Source organism: Microtus pennsylvanicus, chromosome 12 (assembly GCF_037038515.1).
Source record: "Microtus pennsylvanicus isolate mMicPen1 chromosome 12, mMicPen1.hap1, whole genome shotgun sequence".
In the NCBI taxonomy this organism is placed as follows: domain Eukaryota; kingdom Metazoa; phylum Chordata; class Mammalia; order Rodentia; family Cricetidae; genus Microtus; species Microtus pennsylvanicus.
This window is the reverse complement of record NC_134590.1, coordinates 88,146,108-88,167,248: the sequence shown is the minus strand read 5'-3', so window position 1 is coordinate 88,167,248 and position 21,141 is coordinate 88,146,108. Positions and strand designations below refer to the sequence as shown.

The following is a 21,141-nucleotide window of genomic DNA, read 5'->3' as shown; positions in this document are numbered from 1 at the left end:
TATACAGATGAATAGAAATGGGTTAAATTAAGATGGTGCACACCTTTAATTCCAGCACTTGGGAGGCAGAGGCAGGCGGATCTTAGTGAGTTTGAGGCCAGCCTGGTCTACAAGAACTAGTTCCAGGACAGGCTCCAAAGCTACAGAGAAACCCTGTCTCGACAAAAAAAAATAAATAAATAATCAAAGAATTAGCCAACAAAGCTGGGCAGTGGTGGCACACACCTTTAATCCCAGCACTTGGGAGGCAGAGGCAGGCGGATCTTAGTGAGTTCGAGGCCAGCCTGGTCTACAAGAGCTAGTTCCAGAACAGGCACCAAATGCTGTCATGAAAATCCAAAAAAAAAAAAGAAAGAAAGAAAGAAAGAAAAAAAATTAGTCAATAAGAAACTAGAGATAATGGGCCAAGCAGTGTTTTAATGAATACAATTTCTGTGTGGTTATTTCAGAGCTAAGCTAGCAGGGTGGCCAGGAAGCACAAGTGGGCCCTCTTTTTACAATATGTACCCAATTTCATAAAACAAAGATGGATTTAAAAATCAAACATTAGCCACGTGGTGGTGGCACACACCTTTAATCCAAGCACTTGGGAGGCAGAGGCAGGAAGATCTCTGTGAGTTCAAGGCCAGCCTGGTCTACAAGAGCTAGTTCCAGGATAGGCTCCAAAGCTACAGAGAAACCTTGTCTCGAAAAACAAAAACAAAAAAAAAATCACACATTAAGTCCAAAACAGTTATCAAGACAGGTCTTCAAGCTAAAAATGAACAGAGAAAAAAATGGAGCTAAATGACACTATATATCAAACAGAACTAACATATATATAGAACATTCAACTCAATACTGCAGACCAGACATCCTTCTCAGTAATCCATGAGGTTCTAAAACTAGCCACATACCAGGACACAAAGCTGTCTCAACATACAGGAAAATAAAAGTAATTCTATGCAGTCTATCTTACCAAGGCTATAGAGCTAAAAATCAACAGTGTGTGTGTCACACACAAAAGGTCCAGAGAATTCACAGCTCTAAATTCCCAGATCACAAAATCAGAAAAGTCTTCAGAAAAGTCTCAAATAAACAACTTAAAGGTGTGTATTCTTAAAAAACAAGAACAAACTAAACTCAAAACTAGGAGATAGAATAAACTAAGTAAGATCAGGGTAGAAATAAATAAATTAGAAATTATTGATAAATCCTTAGACAAATAAACCATGAGAGAAAAGACCCAAATTAACAAGATTAGGGGCAAATAGAGAGACACTATATCTGTTGCCAATGAAATCCAGTCTCATGAACATACTTTAAAAACTTATAGTCCATCAAGTTGGAAAATCTAAAAGAAATTGATGGGTTTCTAAATGCACATGACCGACTAAGTTAATCAAGAAAAGATTTAAAAAAATATTAAACAGATCTACCACAAACTAGACTGAAGCAGCAATAAAAGACCTACTGACTAAAACAGTCCTGGGACCAGATGGATTCACCACAGAATTTTACCACACCTGTAAAGAACTAACACTAATGCTTCCTGAATTATTACATTTACTAGAAATAGAAGAAATGCTTCCAAATTCTCTTAACGAAGCCAGTATTAGACTAATAGCAAAACCAGATAAAGACACAACCAAAATTATAAGCGATCTCCCTGACAAATGCAGATGCAAAATTCCTTATCACTTACAAAGAAGATTCAAGAACATATCAAACAGGCATGGTGGAAACATGCCTTTAATCCTAGTACTCAGGAATCAGAGGCAGGCGAATTTCCATGAATTCCACACAGTGAAATCCTGTCTCAAAAAATATGCAAAAAGATTATCAACCATGATGAAGTCATTTCATTCCACAAATGCAAGTATTGCTCAACAACTGTAATCAATAAACATAATCCACCACATAAATGACCCATGAACAGAATCACATGATTATCTCAGTAGATGCAAAAGTGCCTCTTTGGCCTCCGCCAAAAATGATTCTAACACCCTTTCATAATAAAAGTACCAGAGAGACTACAAATGCAGGGAAAACATCTCAACATAACAATGGTGCATGCAAGTTCATAGTCAACAAACATCATGCTACATGAAGAAAAACTCAAAAGCATTCCATTAAAACCATCAACAAAACAAAGATGTCCACTCTGTCCACTACTTTTCAACATTATGCCCTAAATCTTATTGAGAGCAATAACTCAGAACAAGTATATAGTATATATAAGGGGCACAAATGGACAAGAAGTCAAAATATAGATAGGATTCTATACATAAAAGATCCCGAAGCAAACTCCTACAGTTGTTACTCACTTTCAGCAAAGTGGCATGATACAATATTTTTTTTCATATAAGCAATGTTTTATTTAAAACATTATATTACATTCAAGGTATTAGATATACATGCTTTAAAAGTCATATTAAAAAAACTTTTTCTCAGAAATTCAACAAAAGCTTATTTCATATATATTGCCCTATGTCTGTATTATTGTAGAATTATCATTAAAACTTTCCCCACAATACTGTATTAATTACACTCTACGGTTCATTTTATTGGCAATGGTTTCCAGGAGAGGAAAACTGCATACATGTACCACATGTTGTAGATAAATGGACAAGAGAAAGCTGGTACTCATTTTGAAGTTCAGGATAAACTCCCCACAGTCTCAGCAGTAAGGATCATTATTGGAAGGTTCTCACATTCTTTAGTTAGACAACTTTTCATAATGGAGGTAGAGAAGCTGTGACATTTGAATAAAGTTTTACATTTTGAGAAAGTAATAAAAATAAATTAAAGGTTACATTTCTGGAGTTGTGATTGATAACAAGCACCCAGATTAACTGCATTTTATAGGTTAGGTAAACAGTTTAAATTAAAAAGTGGCCTATGCAAATATTCAGTCTTTAAAAGAATGGAAAGTTAATCACTTTTCTTTCCAACTCCAGGAAACCTGGTGGGATTTGTCCCTGTAGGGATTCAAGAATTAGAAGGCTGTATTTCAGAGCTATCATAAGAAACAGGTTTGAGGATATGTTTTCTTGGAGGCATGCTGCTGTTTTGAAGACGAAAGTGTTCCCTTGGATTTTGCAGCGTATTTAAAATATAGTTTATTACAATCAAATGCTGGTCCCCGAGGATGAGTTTGTGAAATACTCCCTTCTGCCTACAGATCCTTTGCAATTAACAGGTCTTCCCCAGAATCACCTGGTTACTCAATTAAGAGCGGAACTTTTCTTTCTTGGCACACGCTTCAGTTGCTTTTGCTTATATGGCTATTTAACTAAACTTGCATTGACAAAAAAACATTCCATTGTTTAAAGAGAGGTGACCACAGTGGGTTAAATGAGCATTCCTATACAAATTATATGTCAGAAATATGTGAAAAACATTAGTTTTTCAAATAGTATCTCATAGTACTCAGGCCTCCAAAATGTTGTTTAGCCCTCAAATTCTTGCAGAATTTACATCTTAAATATTAATACTGATTTTTCAAATGCTTAACAAATTTTCTTCCTAGCTTTTCTTTATAAATTTAATTAAAATATTGGGCTATTCTATGCAGCTAGATTTCTTAATGCATTAATCTCTCTCCAAAACTCATTCCTAACAAGTGAATAAACAGCTGAGATTTATACAGATACTAAAATAACATTAGCTAATTTGTGAAAATAAAAATATTCCAAATTAATAATGAATTTTTTATGTATTTAAGGTTTTCAGAATGATTTTTATATACTTACACACAGTAAAAGTATTGTGATCAAATAAATTAATATGGTTATCATCTAAAAGAAGTGCCTTCCTTTTGTGAGAGAAAGAATTAAATGGATCATTTTCTTACTAAATTTCCAGAATACAAAGTATTACCTTAATTTTAATCTTCATCTTAAACAAAAAAAAATTCAAGATGTCATTATTTTTTTCTGCTGTGTAGTACTCCATTGTGTAAATGTACCACATTTTCCTTGTCCGTTCTTTGGTTGAGGGGCATTTAGGATGTTTCCAGGTCCTGGCTATGACAAACAAAGCTCCCTGAACATAGTTGGGCACATGTCCTTGTGGCACAACTGAGCATCCTTTGGGCATATACCTAAAAGTGTATGCTGGGTCTTGAGGAAGGTTCCTTCCTAATTTTCTGAAAAATCACCACACTGACAACTAAAGGAATTGTACCAGCTTGCACTCCCACCAGCAATGCAGAAGTGTTCCCTATTCCCCACAACCTCTTCAGCAGTGTTTTTGATCTTGTTAGTTTTATTTATTTATTTATTTATTAAGGATTTCTGCCTCCTCCCCGCAACCGCCTCTGGTAAGCACACCTAGGGGTGCTACACAGATTAATAGAAATGGGCTAAATTAATATGTGAGAATTAGCCTAGAAGAGGCTAGATAGAAATGGGCCACACAGAGATTAAATGAATACAGTTTGTGTGTTGTTATTTCGGGCATAAACTAGCCGAGCAGGCGGCTGGGGTGTTGGGGACGCAGCCCTGCCACTCCTATTACTACAGAAGATTCTAGCCAATGTCCATCCTGGGTCAGAGCTTCATAGCTTGCGTCTTCCCGGGAGCGGGGAGCATGTCTCTCTGAGGCATCTGTTCCCGAGAGGAGAGCCGTGGAGTCTGAGCTGACCTCCTCTTTCTCCCAGCGTTCTGTTCTGTTTACTCCTCCCACCTATCTTCTAACCAATGAGGACCAAGCAGTTTCTTTTTATTTAACCAATGACCTTCCTCCATCATTTTCAGGTCTAAGTCATGGTATAATAACTGTTCCCTGACTTGGTACATAATTTTATCCTATGCTTTTCTGACTCTTGGTCTCTCATTTAACCTGAAAGCTCCCTGAGAGAAGCACAGGATCTCATAACATTTTATTTCTAAGGGCATAATTCCAGACACAAACACTGCTGATTAAATAAAAATAATCACTGACTACACAACAACTGTTTTAATAGTTGCTTTCTAATATCAACTCTTTTAATTTGTCATTCTCCAATCTACTTGGCAGCCTGAAACAGTCACTCCCCACTCAAACTTTTATCTCACACAAAGTAAATACTGATGACAGTTATTCTACTGAATAACAAGATTCCTAAATCAAGGTATGGGGTATGCAAAGCAAAATATTGAATATTGCTAAGACAGGCTAAACCTGTGACTGGCTCATGCTTACAACAAGAGAACAATGAATAAAGACAAACAGCCCAAAGGCAAATGAGAATTTAAATAGAAAATTCGCTAAGTCTTTGAAGTAAAATGACCAATTAGAACTAGTTCCTTATAAAAATGATACTTTATCCCAGAAGTCAGATTGCACATAATTGCAAACAAAGACAACAGAAGCATGGTCAGAAAGTCATGGTTACAACTGCAGAAATCTGGAGGAAATCTTTTTCTATGTTCGCAACAAAACAAAATATTAGATATGCCTATGTGTAAACACACACACTTTATTTGCAACCATAAGCATCCAGTAAATACCACAGCTCTCTAGCTACCTTCAAGCTTTCATATAAATTTGCATTATATACTTGAGGCCTTTTATGCATTTCATAACCTTGATCATTTGTATTCATACACTGACAATGTTTAGAACTAGAAAATATTTTACTGATACCTAGAAGTAATATAAACCACTAAACTGAATTCCAAATTTACACTCTACTTAGATCTACTGAGCTCTTTGACTTTATTCTCACTTAGGGAAACAAAAGGCCAATAGGAAGTTCCATCAATATCATCTACAAAACCCAAGTAAATAATAAATCACCATTTATTTTTGAGATATTCCAATTCTGTTTCCACAGTAGGCAGTCAAGCTAAAGATGATGTACTTGCTTTTTCCTGCCAGCTGCCATCACAAAGATGTTTTATTATGAATATGGGTTATTTAAATCTAACAATATAATTTCAATGTCACTACTGAAAACGTATAGATACTAAAATAACTGTACATACTTAATAATAATTCCATATATATTATAATTCCATGCCTTGATCATGACAAGGACATACCCAAACCTCAAAGTTTTAAAAGTCATACCCAACATTTACACATGACATCTCAAAATTCTTTTGCTCTTCTAAGAACTTCCATGTTTTTATACCTTAACTTTTGGTTTGACCAAAATATTTTAAGAACTTCATGTTAAAAACAATTGTTAGGTGTTAAGGTTTTTTTTTCTATTAAGCTTCTGAGAAAAACTGCTTTAAATAATCAAGATAATTCTAAATCTACAAAAGGGAGTTGTTTTTTTTTAACATGGGATCTCACTATGTAGTCCAAGCTAGTTTCAAACTCGTAATCCTCCTGCCCCAGCATCCTGAGAGTTCAGAGTACTAATCCCCAACATTTTATGTATTAATGATATGAGAGAAAATTATTTTAGAAACTAGAGGTGAAATAAAAATGACAAGTTAAGCTAGAAAAAGCAAAACAGTAGGGAAAGAACACCTAAAATTAATCCTTATATTCAACGGGGCTCTTTAAGAAAAGGGATTTAAAAAAATAAATTTGTTTCATTAAAACTGTTTTGTACGAACAAATCTGTTAAGTACACACATGAAATCTAAGGAAATTTATATGATTATCCATACTTGAAAAGTGTCCAACAGAAAGTAGAGTTACTTGAATAAGGCTGAACCCTACTAGTTTTAGTTTTCTATCTATCCTGTATCTAACCGAATGCTCTTTTTATTATGAAAATAGAGCCGAGAGGTTCCTACCTGATTAGAGTAAGTGGACATTCCATCACTGTTCTAAAATCATAAACTCTCTGGCCTTCAAAATAGGATAGTCATTAAGCACTCTAGGCGTGAGTAGACAGAGCAATAAACTTTCAATTATAAGGCTCAGGTTTCTGATGTGATGCATGCCTAATTTTGAGTCACACTGACATATGTTAGGGTCATGGAAAGCAAACCTTTTCACCACAAGGATGTGATTCTTTATGTGATAAATACTGCTCTTGGGTAAAATAGTCCACAAGAAAAGAGCCTCAAATCATAAACCCATGAAAAATATTTTACTTTTAAAGAATGAATTTATGGAGAATCACACGCACAAAAATATCAATTTCAGTAACTCCAGGAAAAGAAATACCTAGTTGTGTACTAAATATTTTATAGTAACAATAATGTAGAAACTGATTGCTGTCTATCTTGTGAAAACCATGTTAGAAGGATATGATAAGGAAAAACACAGATTACTACATACTACTAAAAGAAGTCAATAGATCAAAGTTTAAAAATGATACATGAACACATAAAGGTAGGTAGATATATGGGTACTCTTATTCTATATAACTTCTCTGTAAACAGTACTTTTCTATTGTTTGCCAGAGAGAAAGTACTTTGTGTGCAAACATATACACATGTATGTATATCTGTGTCTGTGTGTGTGTCTAGAAACAGAAAAAAAATACTACTTATAAAAAGGCTGTAACTTCTTTTGCCGGAGATCTGCAGTGAGATGAGAGGAGGGGTATAACAGAGGAGTACTGGTTTTCACTATAAGCCTTTAACTATGTAAACACCTTTTTTAAAATACTGAAAAGCAACCAAAAAACCTTCCTGCTTTATGAACCTTATCCATTTTATTTACTCCTAGGGGCAAATATTAGTAATTCTGTCTGATAGTTATGTAGCTGAAGTACACACTTATGAAGCCATACTATCCCTTTTACAGAACCTAAGAATTCTAATCAACAACTAATCTATAAAGAATATACCTTAGGCCGGGCAGTGGTGGCGCATGCCTCTAATCCCAGCACTTGGGAGGCAGAGGCAGGCGGATCTCTGGGAGTTCGAGGCCAGCCTGGTCTACAAGAGCTAGTTCCAGGACAGGCACCAAAGCTACAGAGAAACCCTGTCTCAAAAAACCAAAAAAATTTTTTTCCATATCCACCTGCCTCTCGAGTGCTGGGATTACAGGCCTGCGCCACCACCGCCCTGACTCAAGATCAATGGCAATGGGTTTTTGATCCTACTGCACGTACTGGCTTTGGGGAAGCCTAGGCAGTTTGGATGCTCACCTTACTAGACCTGGATAGAGGTGGGCGGTCCTTGGACTTCCCACAGGTCAGGGAAACCTGATTGCTCTTCGAGCAGATGAGGGAGGGGGACTTGATCAGGGGAGGGGGAGGGAAATGGGAGGCAGTGGCGGGGAGGAGGCAGAAATCCTTAATAAATAAATAAATTAAAAAAAACAAAAAAAAGAATATACCTTAAATAGACATAAATACCCCATTCCTTTGTATATTTTGTTATTTAAATATATATGTATACTTATATATACGTATAAAAATCTCAGTAAAATATTCTTTAAAATACTCAAGAATTTTCTAAAAGAAAACTATATAGTATATTAAGTATTCTAAATAGCCTATCTTTCATTTCAATATTTCCAATGCTAAAAAAATTAATAATCAAAAATTCTTATATTATTTTTGGAAAAGACTTTTAAAAAAGATTAGTCTCTAAATGCTACACATTTAACATGTACAAGATGAACAATTTCTTTCCAATCAAACACAGCTATTTGCGAACAGCCTAATCACAGACCACCCATCTCTTTTCACGAGAAAAACAATGTTCTAGTGGCAAACAGCCTAGCAATATAGCTCCAAAATGGTCTTGTAAGAGGTTAAACCAATCTGTCAGTAAAACAGAGCCTCAAACAAGTGATCATAGGTAAATGACTCACTTAAAACATGCTGTGCCAATTCCAATTAAAGAATATGCAGGTAAGTATGTTACCTACCACTGCCCACACACATTTTATAATTAAGAAAAATGTAAAGGAAAGATCAGCACATTTACAGTGTGAGTAGTCTAAACTTTTCAGTGGTACAAACCAGGATTACACCTTTATCTCTTCGTTGACTATATCTATGAAAAACAGAAACCTGATAGTTTTAATGTTTAATGGTATTATGCTCTTCTCTCCAGACTCCAGGCCTGTTGTGTCTCCTCTCAGGCCATCTGTTCTGTGCTGGTACTTAAACGTTGGTGCTTAACCACCAATGCTTCAGTATGTTGCTAAATTTGTGTCCATTTTTGTTGTGTACATTTTTGTGATCACGCCCCTGTAACTTAAAAATACCTGTATACAATTTGTTTTTATTTTTGTGATAATTTTACATTTTGTAAATATGGACATTTGTATTTAATTATGAAACATTTGAAATAACTGATTCATATATCTAAATTAAAACACACATAAACCAAAATTTTGCTTTATGAAAACAATAGATAAATATCACTACCATTAAGAATTATTTAAATACTAAATAGCTTATCCTTGAGTATGATCAGGAAGAAAAGTTACTTTAAAAAAAAAGTCCTTTGGTTTAATTTTCCCTCTAACCTTCTCATAAACTCACTCACTGTGCATGGCAACAATATAACCAAACATTAACAACGTGAGTGTGTGAGTGTGTGTGTGTGTGTGTGTGTGTGTGTGTGTGTGTGTGTGTGTTTACAGTAACTCTTGGAAAGATACATAATATAACTATCACAGAGATTACAGGCGCATTTTCAGATATATCAAGTTATTTCTTCAAAAGATAAAAAAAAAATCTTGGTTTCTCTCATTGGCCCAGAAAGGTCTATCAAGTGCAGCCTCACAGTCCCTCATTTAACACACAGAAGCAGTGATTTTGAAAACTTCACAGAGATACAGCAATCATCGAAGTCCAATGCCATACAGGTCTTACCTTTGGGTGTTGCATAACTGTATAAAATACCAGGAGAGCTATGCTATCTTTCTTTCTTTCCTGATTTCAGGAAATCAACTATGTGCATCTGTATTCAGTGTGTTTACACACTGTTTTGCTTAAAGTATAAAAAGAAAAAAATTATTTTCACACAAACATACAACCAGAAGAATGATGTAGTCATATATTATAGCCTTTTCAAATTGTATTGATATTACTATTTGATGCTCTCAAAATCCAGTAAGAGGTACTGCTATCTTAACACTTATTTGCAATGTGGATTATGAAACTTATCTTTTCCTAATTTGAAATTAAAACCTATTGGTCCAGTACCACGCACTGGGAGGGAGGTAGAGAAAGAATGAGGGAAGGGAAAGAAAGAAAGGAGAAAGGGAAGGGAAGAGTAGTGAGGAAAGGAGAAAGAGGAGGGAAGGGTGTAAGAAAGGAGGGAAAGAAAAAAATGCACTGGTCTACCTACAATACAATACAAGGACGTATGTGGTTTTCTTGGCTAATAGACAGGTAATTTTAAATATACTGCTTTATAGCTGGGCATAGTGATGCAGAGCTATAAACCCAGAGCTGGGAAAGACTGAGGCAGAAAAATCAGGAATTTAAGAAAACCTTGTGTATAAGTTTGTGGCAAGTCTAGGCTATGTTGAGAGACTGTGTCAAAACAAAATGTGATTCACTGAATTATGCATACATTTCAAATGTTGAGATATTTTATTAGAACTATAAAATTCAAATACTTGTTCTTGAAGAGGACTCAGTTCAGTTCCCAGCACCCACATGGTACCTCACAAAAACCTGTAACTCCGGTTTCAGGAAATTCACTTTCTTCTGTTCTCGGGCACCAGACACACGTAACACATACACACAGGCAGGCAAAACACTCATACATGTAAAATAAAAAAGTAAACATGCTAAGTCTTTAAATATTGAGATGTCAATCGTTTCTGTAACTCAGATATCATTTTAGCAATAAATACAATTAGTTGTTTTCCTTTAAAAAAAGTTGTTTAAGTTATTTAAGAGTATGTGTCTGTCCCAAATAATCATCATCAGTTGTTCTTTCAAGCAAAAATAAGTGTCCAAAAACCCTGGACTTGCTTGGCTTGCAATTCAAAATTTCATCTAAGTATTTCTAGTGATAACAATACTTTGTTAAGCAACACAAGTATTTTTGGCATAGTTTCCATTAAAAAGACATATTAAATATCAAATAGGGGTTCAGTGCTTAGGAGCACTGGCTGCTCTAGCAGAGGACTGGAAACACCCTCCTGGCTCCTCACACTGCTTGCAACCCTAGTTCCAGGGAATCAGACACCCTCTTCTGACTTTTCAGCAACAGGCAAGAGACACTTGTAGGCAAACCACATTAAAATAAAAATAAATATTTTAAAATATGTATATTAACTAGACAAGCTTGACCAGGCACAGTGGCTTACACCTGTAATCTCAGCACATTAAGAGACTAAAAGGATTAAGGCTAGCCTGGGCTACACACTGAGTTCAAGTCCAGCCTAGGCTGCAAAACAAGAACCCGCCTCAAACAAAATAAAAGACAAGCTGTACTCTAGGCAGTAACTTTTACTACTTCATCATTTTTATGTGAAAACAAATTTTTAACTACAAGCACCGTGTGAAGAATCTATTAACTACCAGTACAAGGTAGTAGAAGTTTTGATCATATCAAGGTGGCAACAATTTACCCACTATTTACTTATTTATTTACAGATCAGGTCTCTTTACTTAGCTCAAGTGCCCCAAACACATATACCTACCCAACCTTTATTTCATAATCAGTACTTTTGTAACACTTTGATGGCAACTGCATCTCTGCCTTCCCTCTTCCCACAATTCTCTTAGTCTGGTACAAATGGCATTTTAATAGTATAAAAATAATTCTGATCTCACAGACAACCTCCAGAGCCTCTAGAGTGTTTGAGAACCACAGTATTGGGCAAATCAACTCATGTTCTTAGACTGTTGTGAGTCACCACACAATCAGCACAAGGCGATAAGGTTATGGCAACCATCTGTGAAGCTTTAACCCACCGCCCTTGAACCCTAAGACAAAGTCAGAGAGGCCTGCCTTCATTAGTAACCTGGGCCATATTTGCTCAAGATCTAGTCTTTGGGCAACAAATCTAAAAGTGGGCTTTTTCAATCTACCAGTAAAACAGACTTCAAATGGATTAATACTAAGCATTTCATTATATGCCACCAAGTTAAGACAAGATAAAAAGATATTTATTTAAGTCCTGGTAAAGACAGACAAAAAACAATAAATACAATAAAAATAGTAAAGCAGAAAGCAGAAAGGTCCAGACAAACACGAGCAAGACTGCAAAAGTTATGATCTACTGAAACTCAGGTTAGAAGAAAGGTACAGAAACAAACTTGCAGCAGAGTCTACAAGAAAAACAACCTGTTTAGTACACTTCGACTCTAGTAAAATGAGACACTAGTTTGTAAGTTGTAGAAGATTTAGAATATATCCAAATGAACTGAGGACAACCAATATTGTTGAACATAGTATTTAAAAGAAAAAACGTAGGCTGGAAAATGCCTCAAGAGTTTAAAGAGCAGGTCACAACTTATTGTCAGTAACTACAGTTCCAAATAATGCAAGTCACAATTCTGGCCTCTGAGGGAATTCACACAAGGCATAGACACAAACCCAAGCACTTTTTTAAAAAACAAAACAAAAAAAAAGAATGTGCTGACTATGGTAGCATCTGACAGTAAGCAAATACTGAGGACAGGCAGGAAGATCATGAGTTGGAGGCCAGCCTGGATTATATCTTTTAAAAAGCCTGGAAGAGAGGGTAGGATTGTCCTCATTGGGACAAATTCCTATGAGTGGATTGCTAGTTCATATGGTAAGACAAAGTTTAGTTTTGTAAGAAACTGAAAAAAAAATGTTTCTTAAGTCCAGTTTCTTAAAAATGTAGGTTACAATCCCATAGGGAAGTCACATAACTAAATATATGGTCAAAAAAAATCTGGCAACAATGAAAGGTTTCTGAATATACAGCATCCAAAACTTCCAAAATAAAATGTGTAACGAAACCAAGACATCTCTGGCAGCACTTACCTGCTGGGCCATGAAACTGCACTTCAGCCTTGACTCTACACTGCATACATACACTGCACAGTGCATGTCATCACACCATGCCATGACAATGATCACATTGCTAAAACATCTTGGTTCAGATTCAAGATTATTGTGTGCCATAAATGTCAGCGTTTTGAATGGATATACCCTGTTTTCTGCTCTTAAAGAACCAATGAAGGTTTAATTATGGGAAACAAATACTATTAATATTTTCCTGTGATCATTCTTTAGAATGTATCCAATTTGTGTATTTTTATATGGTACTATGTTAAAGTATTTGATTTTTAAAATTGCTGAGTCAAGTTTCATTTTTTTAAAAAAGCTGCTCAATGACAATAAATTTTGGCTTGGGATTAAAAATCAGAATCTCTAATGGCCCTATTAAAATAAAGATCATCTCTGAAAAATGCTAAAGATGCTTTACATCCTACAGTATCAAGTATTCAGCCAAGACTTTACTCTTTATGTAAAAGTAAACATATCTTTATACTTAGCATGTGAATTTGCTTTTGTTTTTAATAAATGATAGTTATATGAATATCAAAGAATTGCTTTAAAATAAACGATTTATTTGTGATTTGTATATTTATGCTTGACTTGTATACCTGTTCTATACAGCTATACAGCTAAGCTTATGGAAAAATTTCTCAAGTGCAAAGAGGTCATCAGTGGAAAAGTTTGAGCTCTGCTCTAGTCTACCAGCCGCCCTTTGATGCCATCTGCTTTTCTTCCTCAATGCTCACACACTACTACTAAAGAATTCAATTACTGGAAAACTAACTGCAGAAAGACAAAAAAAGAGGAGGGGAGGGAAGAGGATGACGGAGTACAGCAGGGAAGAAAATATTAACAAAGTACAATTATTTTGACTTACCATTCATAAATGTTATAATGAAACTGTACTGGGTGGTTTTGAGTGTCAATATGACACAAGCTAGAGTCATCGGAGGAAGGAGCCTCAAATGAGGAAATGCCTCCTCGAGATCCTGCTGTAAGGCATCTCCTCATTATGTGACCAATGGGGGAAGGCCCAGCCCATGGTGGGTGGTGTCATCCTTTGGCTGATTGATGGTCCTGCGTTCTCTAAGAAGGTGTGCTGAGCAAGCCATGGGAAGCAATTTTTACCAAATCAACTAAACCAAGCTAGTGTGATATATGATGTGGTCAAAACAATGTAGGAGGTCTTTCATCTCCTAAGTACTCATGAGTCTTTGATTTGTGTTTGTGTGTGTGACTGTGCTGACGAATGCTTTTGGTTTACACACTCTCAGTTGTGTATAGAGGAGGTCTGAGAGTGGTAATAGAAACCACGGCATTACAGTGACCATTTATTGATCAGTGTGTACAATCTCATGCTCAATAACTTTATGAAATCTAAAGAGGCTGGACTGGGTGGTTTTGAGTGTCAATGTGACACAAGCTAGAGTCATCAGAGGAAGGAGTCTCAGCTGAGGAAATGCCTTCTTGAGATCCAGCTGTAAGGCATTTCTCATTTAGTGATCAATAGGGGAAGGCCCAGCCCATGGTGGGTGGTGCCATCCCTGGGCAGCTGGTCCTGAATTCTATGAGAAAGCAGGCTGAGTAAGCAATGAGGAGCAAGCCAGTAAGCAGCACCCCTCCATGACCTCTGCATCAACTCCTGCCTCCAGGATTCTTTCCTGTTTGAGTTCCTGTGCTGAATCCCTTCAGTGATGAAGTGTTCCTCCCCAACTTGCTTTTTGGTCATGGTGTTTTGTTGCAGCAACAAAAACCCTAACAAAGACAAAAAGTCATGATGTATGCTAACCAAAAATAAAATATATTCCAAAAAGAATTCACTCACTTTAGAATTTGTAATATATTTTCTTTTATCCTGTACTTCCAAATATAAATAAATTTTATTTTACAGATGTTTTTGCCAGTTCCTGAGCAGCTAAAGATTATTGCTTAACCAACCATGTTGACTGGCTCTTCTTACATGAATATGTGATTTCCGAACTTTCAATGGGCCTGCCCTAACTATACTTGTATTCATCTTTAACTCCCTTTGTGACCTCTCACCAATAGTTTTGCCAATTTCTCCATCTCCCTCAAGTCTATTAATTTTACCACTTTTATTTACATCTTCACGCTTTTTGTTTACTGTATATGTTTAAAATGTCTTTCCTTCTATTCTTCTACTGTTTATGACTCCTGTTTAGTTATATCCTCCTTAAAATGTCTCCCACCCACCCAGGGCTGGGACTCAAGCTCAGGGACTTTACACACTAGGTAACCACATTCCTGGACCTACAAAAGTTCTTCCATGTAAAACACCACTTCCTTCTTTAGGCCAACACTGTATTAAGATTCTACTTCTACCACTTAGCATGAAAGACTTTATTGGTAGAGAAATGAGCATATCCCATGACCTCGCAGACAGCACTCAGAAACTACCCACTTAATGAAATTACCTTTGAATGAACCATCCCTTCATTCATCTCACCCAGTACTATATCTAGATACTGGCAAAACATTTCTGTTCTGACTTCCACTCTTGGCCTCACTGGGCCACACACTTACTTCCACTAAATAAGAAGTGCATATAAACAAGATGATACATACCAACTCCTCTCTTGCAGACGACACTTTTAACTTTCCCCCAAGTCTGTGCTTAGGATGGAATGCACTACAGGTGAATGCAAAGGAGCAGCAATTTGGAAAAGTGATTCTAAGAGCCTGAATTGGACACACTAGGTATGCCTTTGCATGAAACCTCTGTGGTAACAGAGGAGCCTGGAATGATGAAAGGAGTCTGTGCTCAATCATACTCTACTGTGAATGGTCAATTTATAAATTCTAAATTTTACTAGTTATAAATATAAACCCTTTAAAGATATTACGATACACAAACACACACACATAATCATGGTAAAATGCTAAAATACATTTAACCATTTACTAGATTGTCTTATAGTCTCTTAGTATTTATACCTATTATAAATGCATGTCTTCCCTAGGTCTCACAAATATTAGGGGCAGATCTCTTTCATTAATCTATTTTATAAATTATTAAAATATCATTATATGGATGAAGAAAGCATAGAAGTAAAATCAGAAATGAGAAAGATTATTTTCGAGTATCAACAACTGGTTAACTATTTTATTAAAATAACAAGTCTACACCTTAAATCTTAAAACTATAATTTCTGTATTTATATCACACCAATATGAAAACAAATTGTTACTGATGAATTAAATGTCCTTATAAAATCTCAAATATTAATTTTAAATTTGAAACTATTACTCAGTTAGTATCAAAGTGTTTCATAGAACCTAAAGGAAAGTCAACACATATCTTTCTAAAAAAACAGTTAAGAAAGTCTTAAGTTCCATTTATCCTGTAAGGATGTTTCTCATACTTAACATTGCAAAGATAATTCTCGGTGAAACACTTAAATGTATGTGCACATGTAACTAATCACCCTATTCTTCTCCAGTTCTCATAATCTCAAGTTTAGGATTAGTTACACAGAGAACCATCGACCACTACATACTGTTCTTGAAGACATCAGTCTAGAGCAGGGCAATGAACAAACTCTCAACATGATGGACATTACCCTGAAAGTTACTGAAAACCAAACTGCAAGCAATGCTGACGACAGTATGTGCAAAACCACAGCCTGTCATTCAGACCACTTTCCCTCATGGGAGATACAACACAAGAGGAGGGTTTCTACTTTATTGATATCAGGTCTTATGTCTTGTAAGCGTCATGGAAAAAAAAAAACTATTTCAGTCAGTTAAAGTAGGAAAATGCCCTGAAGCATAGATAGTAGCTGGCTTATCATTCCAGAGTTCTGCAGAGCTTTTCCCTCCTGTTAAAGATGGCTAATGCTGTGACATTCTTTGATTCTAGGAGCTACTCAATGAAATCCAAGATTTAGCTCTAAATATAATGAATTACACATCACTGAACAAAGGACAAAGTTCTATGACAAAGTAATTAATAGAAAACGTCACAACGCAGTCGCCTCATTTTCAGAGTCTGGGTCCACACTGGTAACACCAGCATCACTGACATAATAAACATTCTTATTCTTAGCAAATACTTTGAATGAAAACATTTCCAAAGTAAGTCTCCCCTAATAAAAATCTATATTCTGAGCCAGGCGGTGGTGGTGCATGCCTTTGATCCCAGCACTCGGGAAGCAGAGACAAGCAGATCTCTGTGAGTTCGAGGTAAGTCTGTTTTACAAAGCGAGTTCCAGGACAGGCTCCAAAGCTACAGAGAAACACTGTTTTGGAAAACAAAACAAAACAAAAAAATCAAAATCCAAACAAATAAACAAAAACATCTATATTCCATATGAAAGCTGTAAGAGCAAAAATGTCATTAAAGTATATAAGCTGATTTCTACTTCCTGAGACAATTGGGCACCAGGGGGAAGACAAAACATAGAAGTATTTTTCAAGATACTGGACAACAAAAACCATGATCCTTGATAGATGGGTACCAAGCCTGAACCCAACAACAGTCGCATCTTACTGCCTAGAAGATCTCTAGTCCGTGAACAGGGAGGAGGGAACCTAAGTAGTACATTAGCTGAGTAGAGGGAATGAAGTCTGGAGATAATGCAGTTAAATACTCATGAAGAATATCACAGAGAAGAGAGCTAAACAAGAAAAAGATTGCAGAGGATATCCCTACAGACTTCTGAGCTGTCAGTACCTCTAAGTGTGAAGAAACTATGCAAAGTCACTGAAAGAACCAAAAAATTATTTCAGGTAACAACACAGCTACTGTTCCCACCAATTACTGTACTTGTAAGAGTTTTGGCTCAGTAGTACAAAAAGGTACTGCTTAACAAACTTACTGCCACTATGGATGTGTTCACTTTTGCTTCTAGTACTTGGGAGGCAGAGGCAGGCAGATCTCTGTAAGACCAGTCTGGTCTATTCAGTAAGTTCTAGGAAAGTCAGGGCTACATAAAAAGACCCTGTCCCAAAATAATCAATTAATTAATTAAATGCAAATTCTGAAAAGATAAAACTGTTTCTGAGTAACGTAAATACATCCCAGAATAAAGCTCAAAATATCGATATTTTGTGGAATAATAAAATATCCAATATCCAACAAGATCATCAAATAAAAATCACCAGGATACAAAAGCAAAGAAACATAATTCATACTGAGGAGAAAACTCAATCAAAACCAACTAAATGAAATGACACAATTAGTATATATGGGCAATAAGACAATTATAACTATATCCCATGTTTAAGAATCTAAAGAGATAAAACAGAAAAACCTGGACATGGAAGGTATAATGGCAAGTTTTCTACAGAGCAAACTATGTCTAAAATGAAATACATGCTGGGTAGGAGTAAACATAATAGAAAATATTCACAGATACCACAACAGACTAGTCAAAATCAAAGAAAAAACAACAAAAGCACATCCATGAACCTCTCAATAAGCTTTAAACACATCTAGGAACTTAATATACATGTAACTGGGCTTCCAAAAGGAGGAAAGACAAGTAAGTTCAGGTACACGTACACACACACACACACACACACACACTATATTTAAAGAAACAATGCCTTCATTTTTTTCCAAATTTGATAAAAATGAAACCCACAGATCCAAGCTCAATAAACTTCAAGTATAAGGAACACAATGAAAAATAGACCATTTCATTTACAAAGGATTCTTGCTCACAAGTTCTATAACTAAATGTAATCTAGAAATGTTTTTAATTAAGGTTCATCTTTAGGTTAACTATCCTTTCATGACACAGAGTTTCAAATGGCACTTTAATAGAGTTCATTAAGTCATGCAGCCAACTGAATAAACTATGCAGCACATTTTCTAACCATAGTTCATAAAAATAATGTATTGTGGTGAGACATGCGTTTAATCCCAGAAACTGTAAGGCAGAGGCAGGTGGCTCTCCAAGAGTTCCAGACCAGCCTGATCTACATAGCCAGGGAAAAATAAGACTCTGTACCTAAAAATAAATAAACAAAATAGTAATAAGGTATTTTGTTGCTCTACTGCTTAAACATACTGTATTGACCCAATTTTAATAAACTATTCTTTTAAGAAAGCAAAGAATAGTACTTTTCCTTTTATTTCCCTTATATAGGACATTCAGAACAGAATTAGGACACTAAAAATCACTTAGAGAAACTGAGAGGTGGAACTGAAATCACAGAAGTAGACCTGAGGTTTAGAAAGCAGCTAGTCCCCTCCCAAGGCGCTAGGGAGAACATGGCAGCTATTCTTTTGGAACATCACTATTTTCAAAATATGTATTTTTTAAATGAGTGTGAACTCAAAGTGAAAGCAGCTATCATGTTTTTAACTCTTCACCCAAGTACTAAGTTTAAAAAATAAAACAAAAATGTTAAACCTTTCTCATACAACTGACCACCTGCCCAGGGATGGCACTGCCAGCAGTGGGGTGGGCCATCCCACCTCCAGCAACCAAGAAAATGCCCCAGAGACTCGCCTACATGCGAAAATGACAGAGTAGTTTAAAATCTCAGCTGAGGTCCCCCTTTTCCTGATGACCCTTGTGTCAAGATGACAAAAAACTAACCAGCATAAATCTAGAAAGAAAAATAATTTCCAGGAAAATACAGAACTGACATGTGCAAAATTAATAGAATATGAATTTAAATAACAAGTTTTTATACTGCATCAATTTTCACATATATAAGACAGAAATATCTTCAAATCAAAAGTTGCAAGATTACTGTTGTAATGAGACTCTATTAAGAAAGAAGTGTCCAAACCCAACTGTAATACCAGCAATGATAACCACTGAAGTACTTACAGTGCACCTGTGCTACAATACCATAGCGATAAAATGGAGTCACTTTGACCTCTCTGATCTAGGTACTAACATGCTTCCAACACTCCATTTCTATCTCAAAAGCCACATTTCTTCTTAGCAGAAACTCAACATGTCAAACAAAAGACTTAATTAACCCAGCTCTCATGACTTCAGTTATTTACATAAACCTCAAAATACCTTTAAATAATTCCCCAAATACTAATTTAATAACTCATCAATAGCACGGTAAGTCATCTGATCAAACTTAGATATTTAAATTGCTGGCTACAGAAGTCTTCTTGACCAATCAGCAATGTTAACTGAATTTTTCACCGCTGAAATGTTACTTCACCAGTTTCAATTTTTGAATCATTTATTCTTAGATTTAAAAGGTTAATAAGAACACACCTTTGCACATAACTTCACAGTTAAGTCTTTTTCTTTCGTAGACAAGATTTCTCTGTCTCCGTCATTTTACCAAATTACCAAAGATATCACAATGTGGTTTGAATTTCAGCACTTCAGACAATACAGACAGGACTGGCAGAGTGAAAGATTCAGTTTCTCAATTTCAGGAGGTATAACTACTTGGTTAATAAGCAGGAAGGGCACTCCTTCCAAGATCCAATTAAACCACCTGATTTTTTTTCTGGCCAAAGAACCAAATTAAGGGTTTATGACGTGAAATCTAAGTTCAAAGTATGTTATTTTTCACAGAAAAAAAGTTAGCGAGAGAAGAAGAAAACACTTACATTTGGAGCATGACCTGGTTCAAGAATACCCCATCCACCAAAGCCACGTATTCATCCAGGTTGGTCCCATTTCCTGCAGCCAGAGGTCCAAACGTTTTAACCTAGAACACAAGGATTATCACGGCGTTAACGCCCACCTCCATCTCTGCAGCCGCAAATAACACAGCAAAATACACAATAAAGGACATCCTACTTACCCAAGTGACCAAGGGGCTGGTCATGAACTGCTCCAGAAGGGGAGTAAAGATTGCGTTCTCCATTTTACAGATTATATATTCGGGAGGGGAGGAAAAAGGGAAGTACCACAAAAACGCCTAGGGAATTGGTAGAAGTAAGACGAAATTAATGAAAGTCCATTTCGGCAAGGCAGGAAAATCCCATCGAAGACGGGGAAGGACTCTCGCTCCTCAAAACCCCCCAGGGGAAACGAGCCCAAATCCCGCGTGGAGCCGCAGCCGGCGCTGGCAATGTCTGCACCCGGAGAGGAGGGGCAGAAGAAAGGCATCTGGAGGAGGAGGACGCGAAGAGCGGCCGGGGCACGAGACAAAAAGCCCGTCGAGGTGGCCCCGCTCCCGGAGGGAGTCGTTCAGCGCAGCGGCCGCCGATGAATCGCGAGCGCCGCGGAGGCTGCGGGGCGGCCGGGCTGGCCCTTGGAGAGCGGCGCTGGGCGTTTCAGCGGCCGGCGGGCACGGGCGCCGGGAGCGTCCGCCCGCAGCGTGTCCTCGCCTTCTCAGGCGCGGCTCCCCCCTCGCC

General features: G+C 36.6%; 1 protein-coding gene across 1 annotated transcript in view; it reads right to left on the bottom strand.

Moving 5' to 3' along the window:
- The window catches only part of LOC142832196 (ankyrin repeat and SOCS box protein 3-like), an 82,761-nt gene extending 61,974 nt beyond the window's left edge, over positions 1-20,787 (bottom strand). The window contains exons 1-2 of the mRNA XM_075942465.1: positions 20,586-20,787; positions 20,389-20,489 (exon numbers count right to left, since the gene is read on the bottom strand). Coding sequence (XP_075798580.1) covers positions 20,389-20,489; positions 20,586-20,648 — 164 coding nt within the window. The 5' untranslated portion in view covers positions 20,649-20,787. The remainder of the gene's footprint in view (positions 1-20,388; positions 20,490-20,585) is intronic.
- Positions 20,788-21,141: the final 354 nt, after the last annotated feature.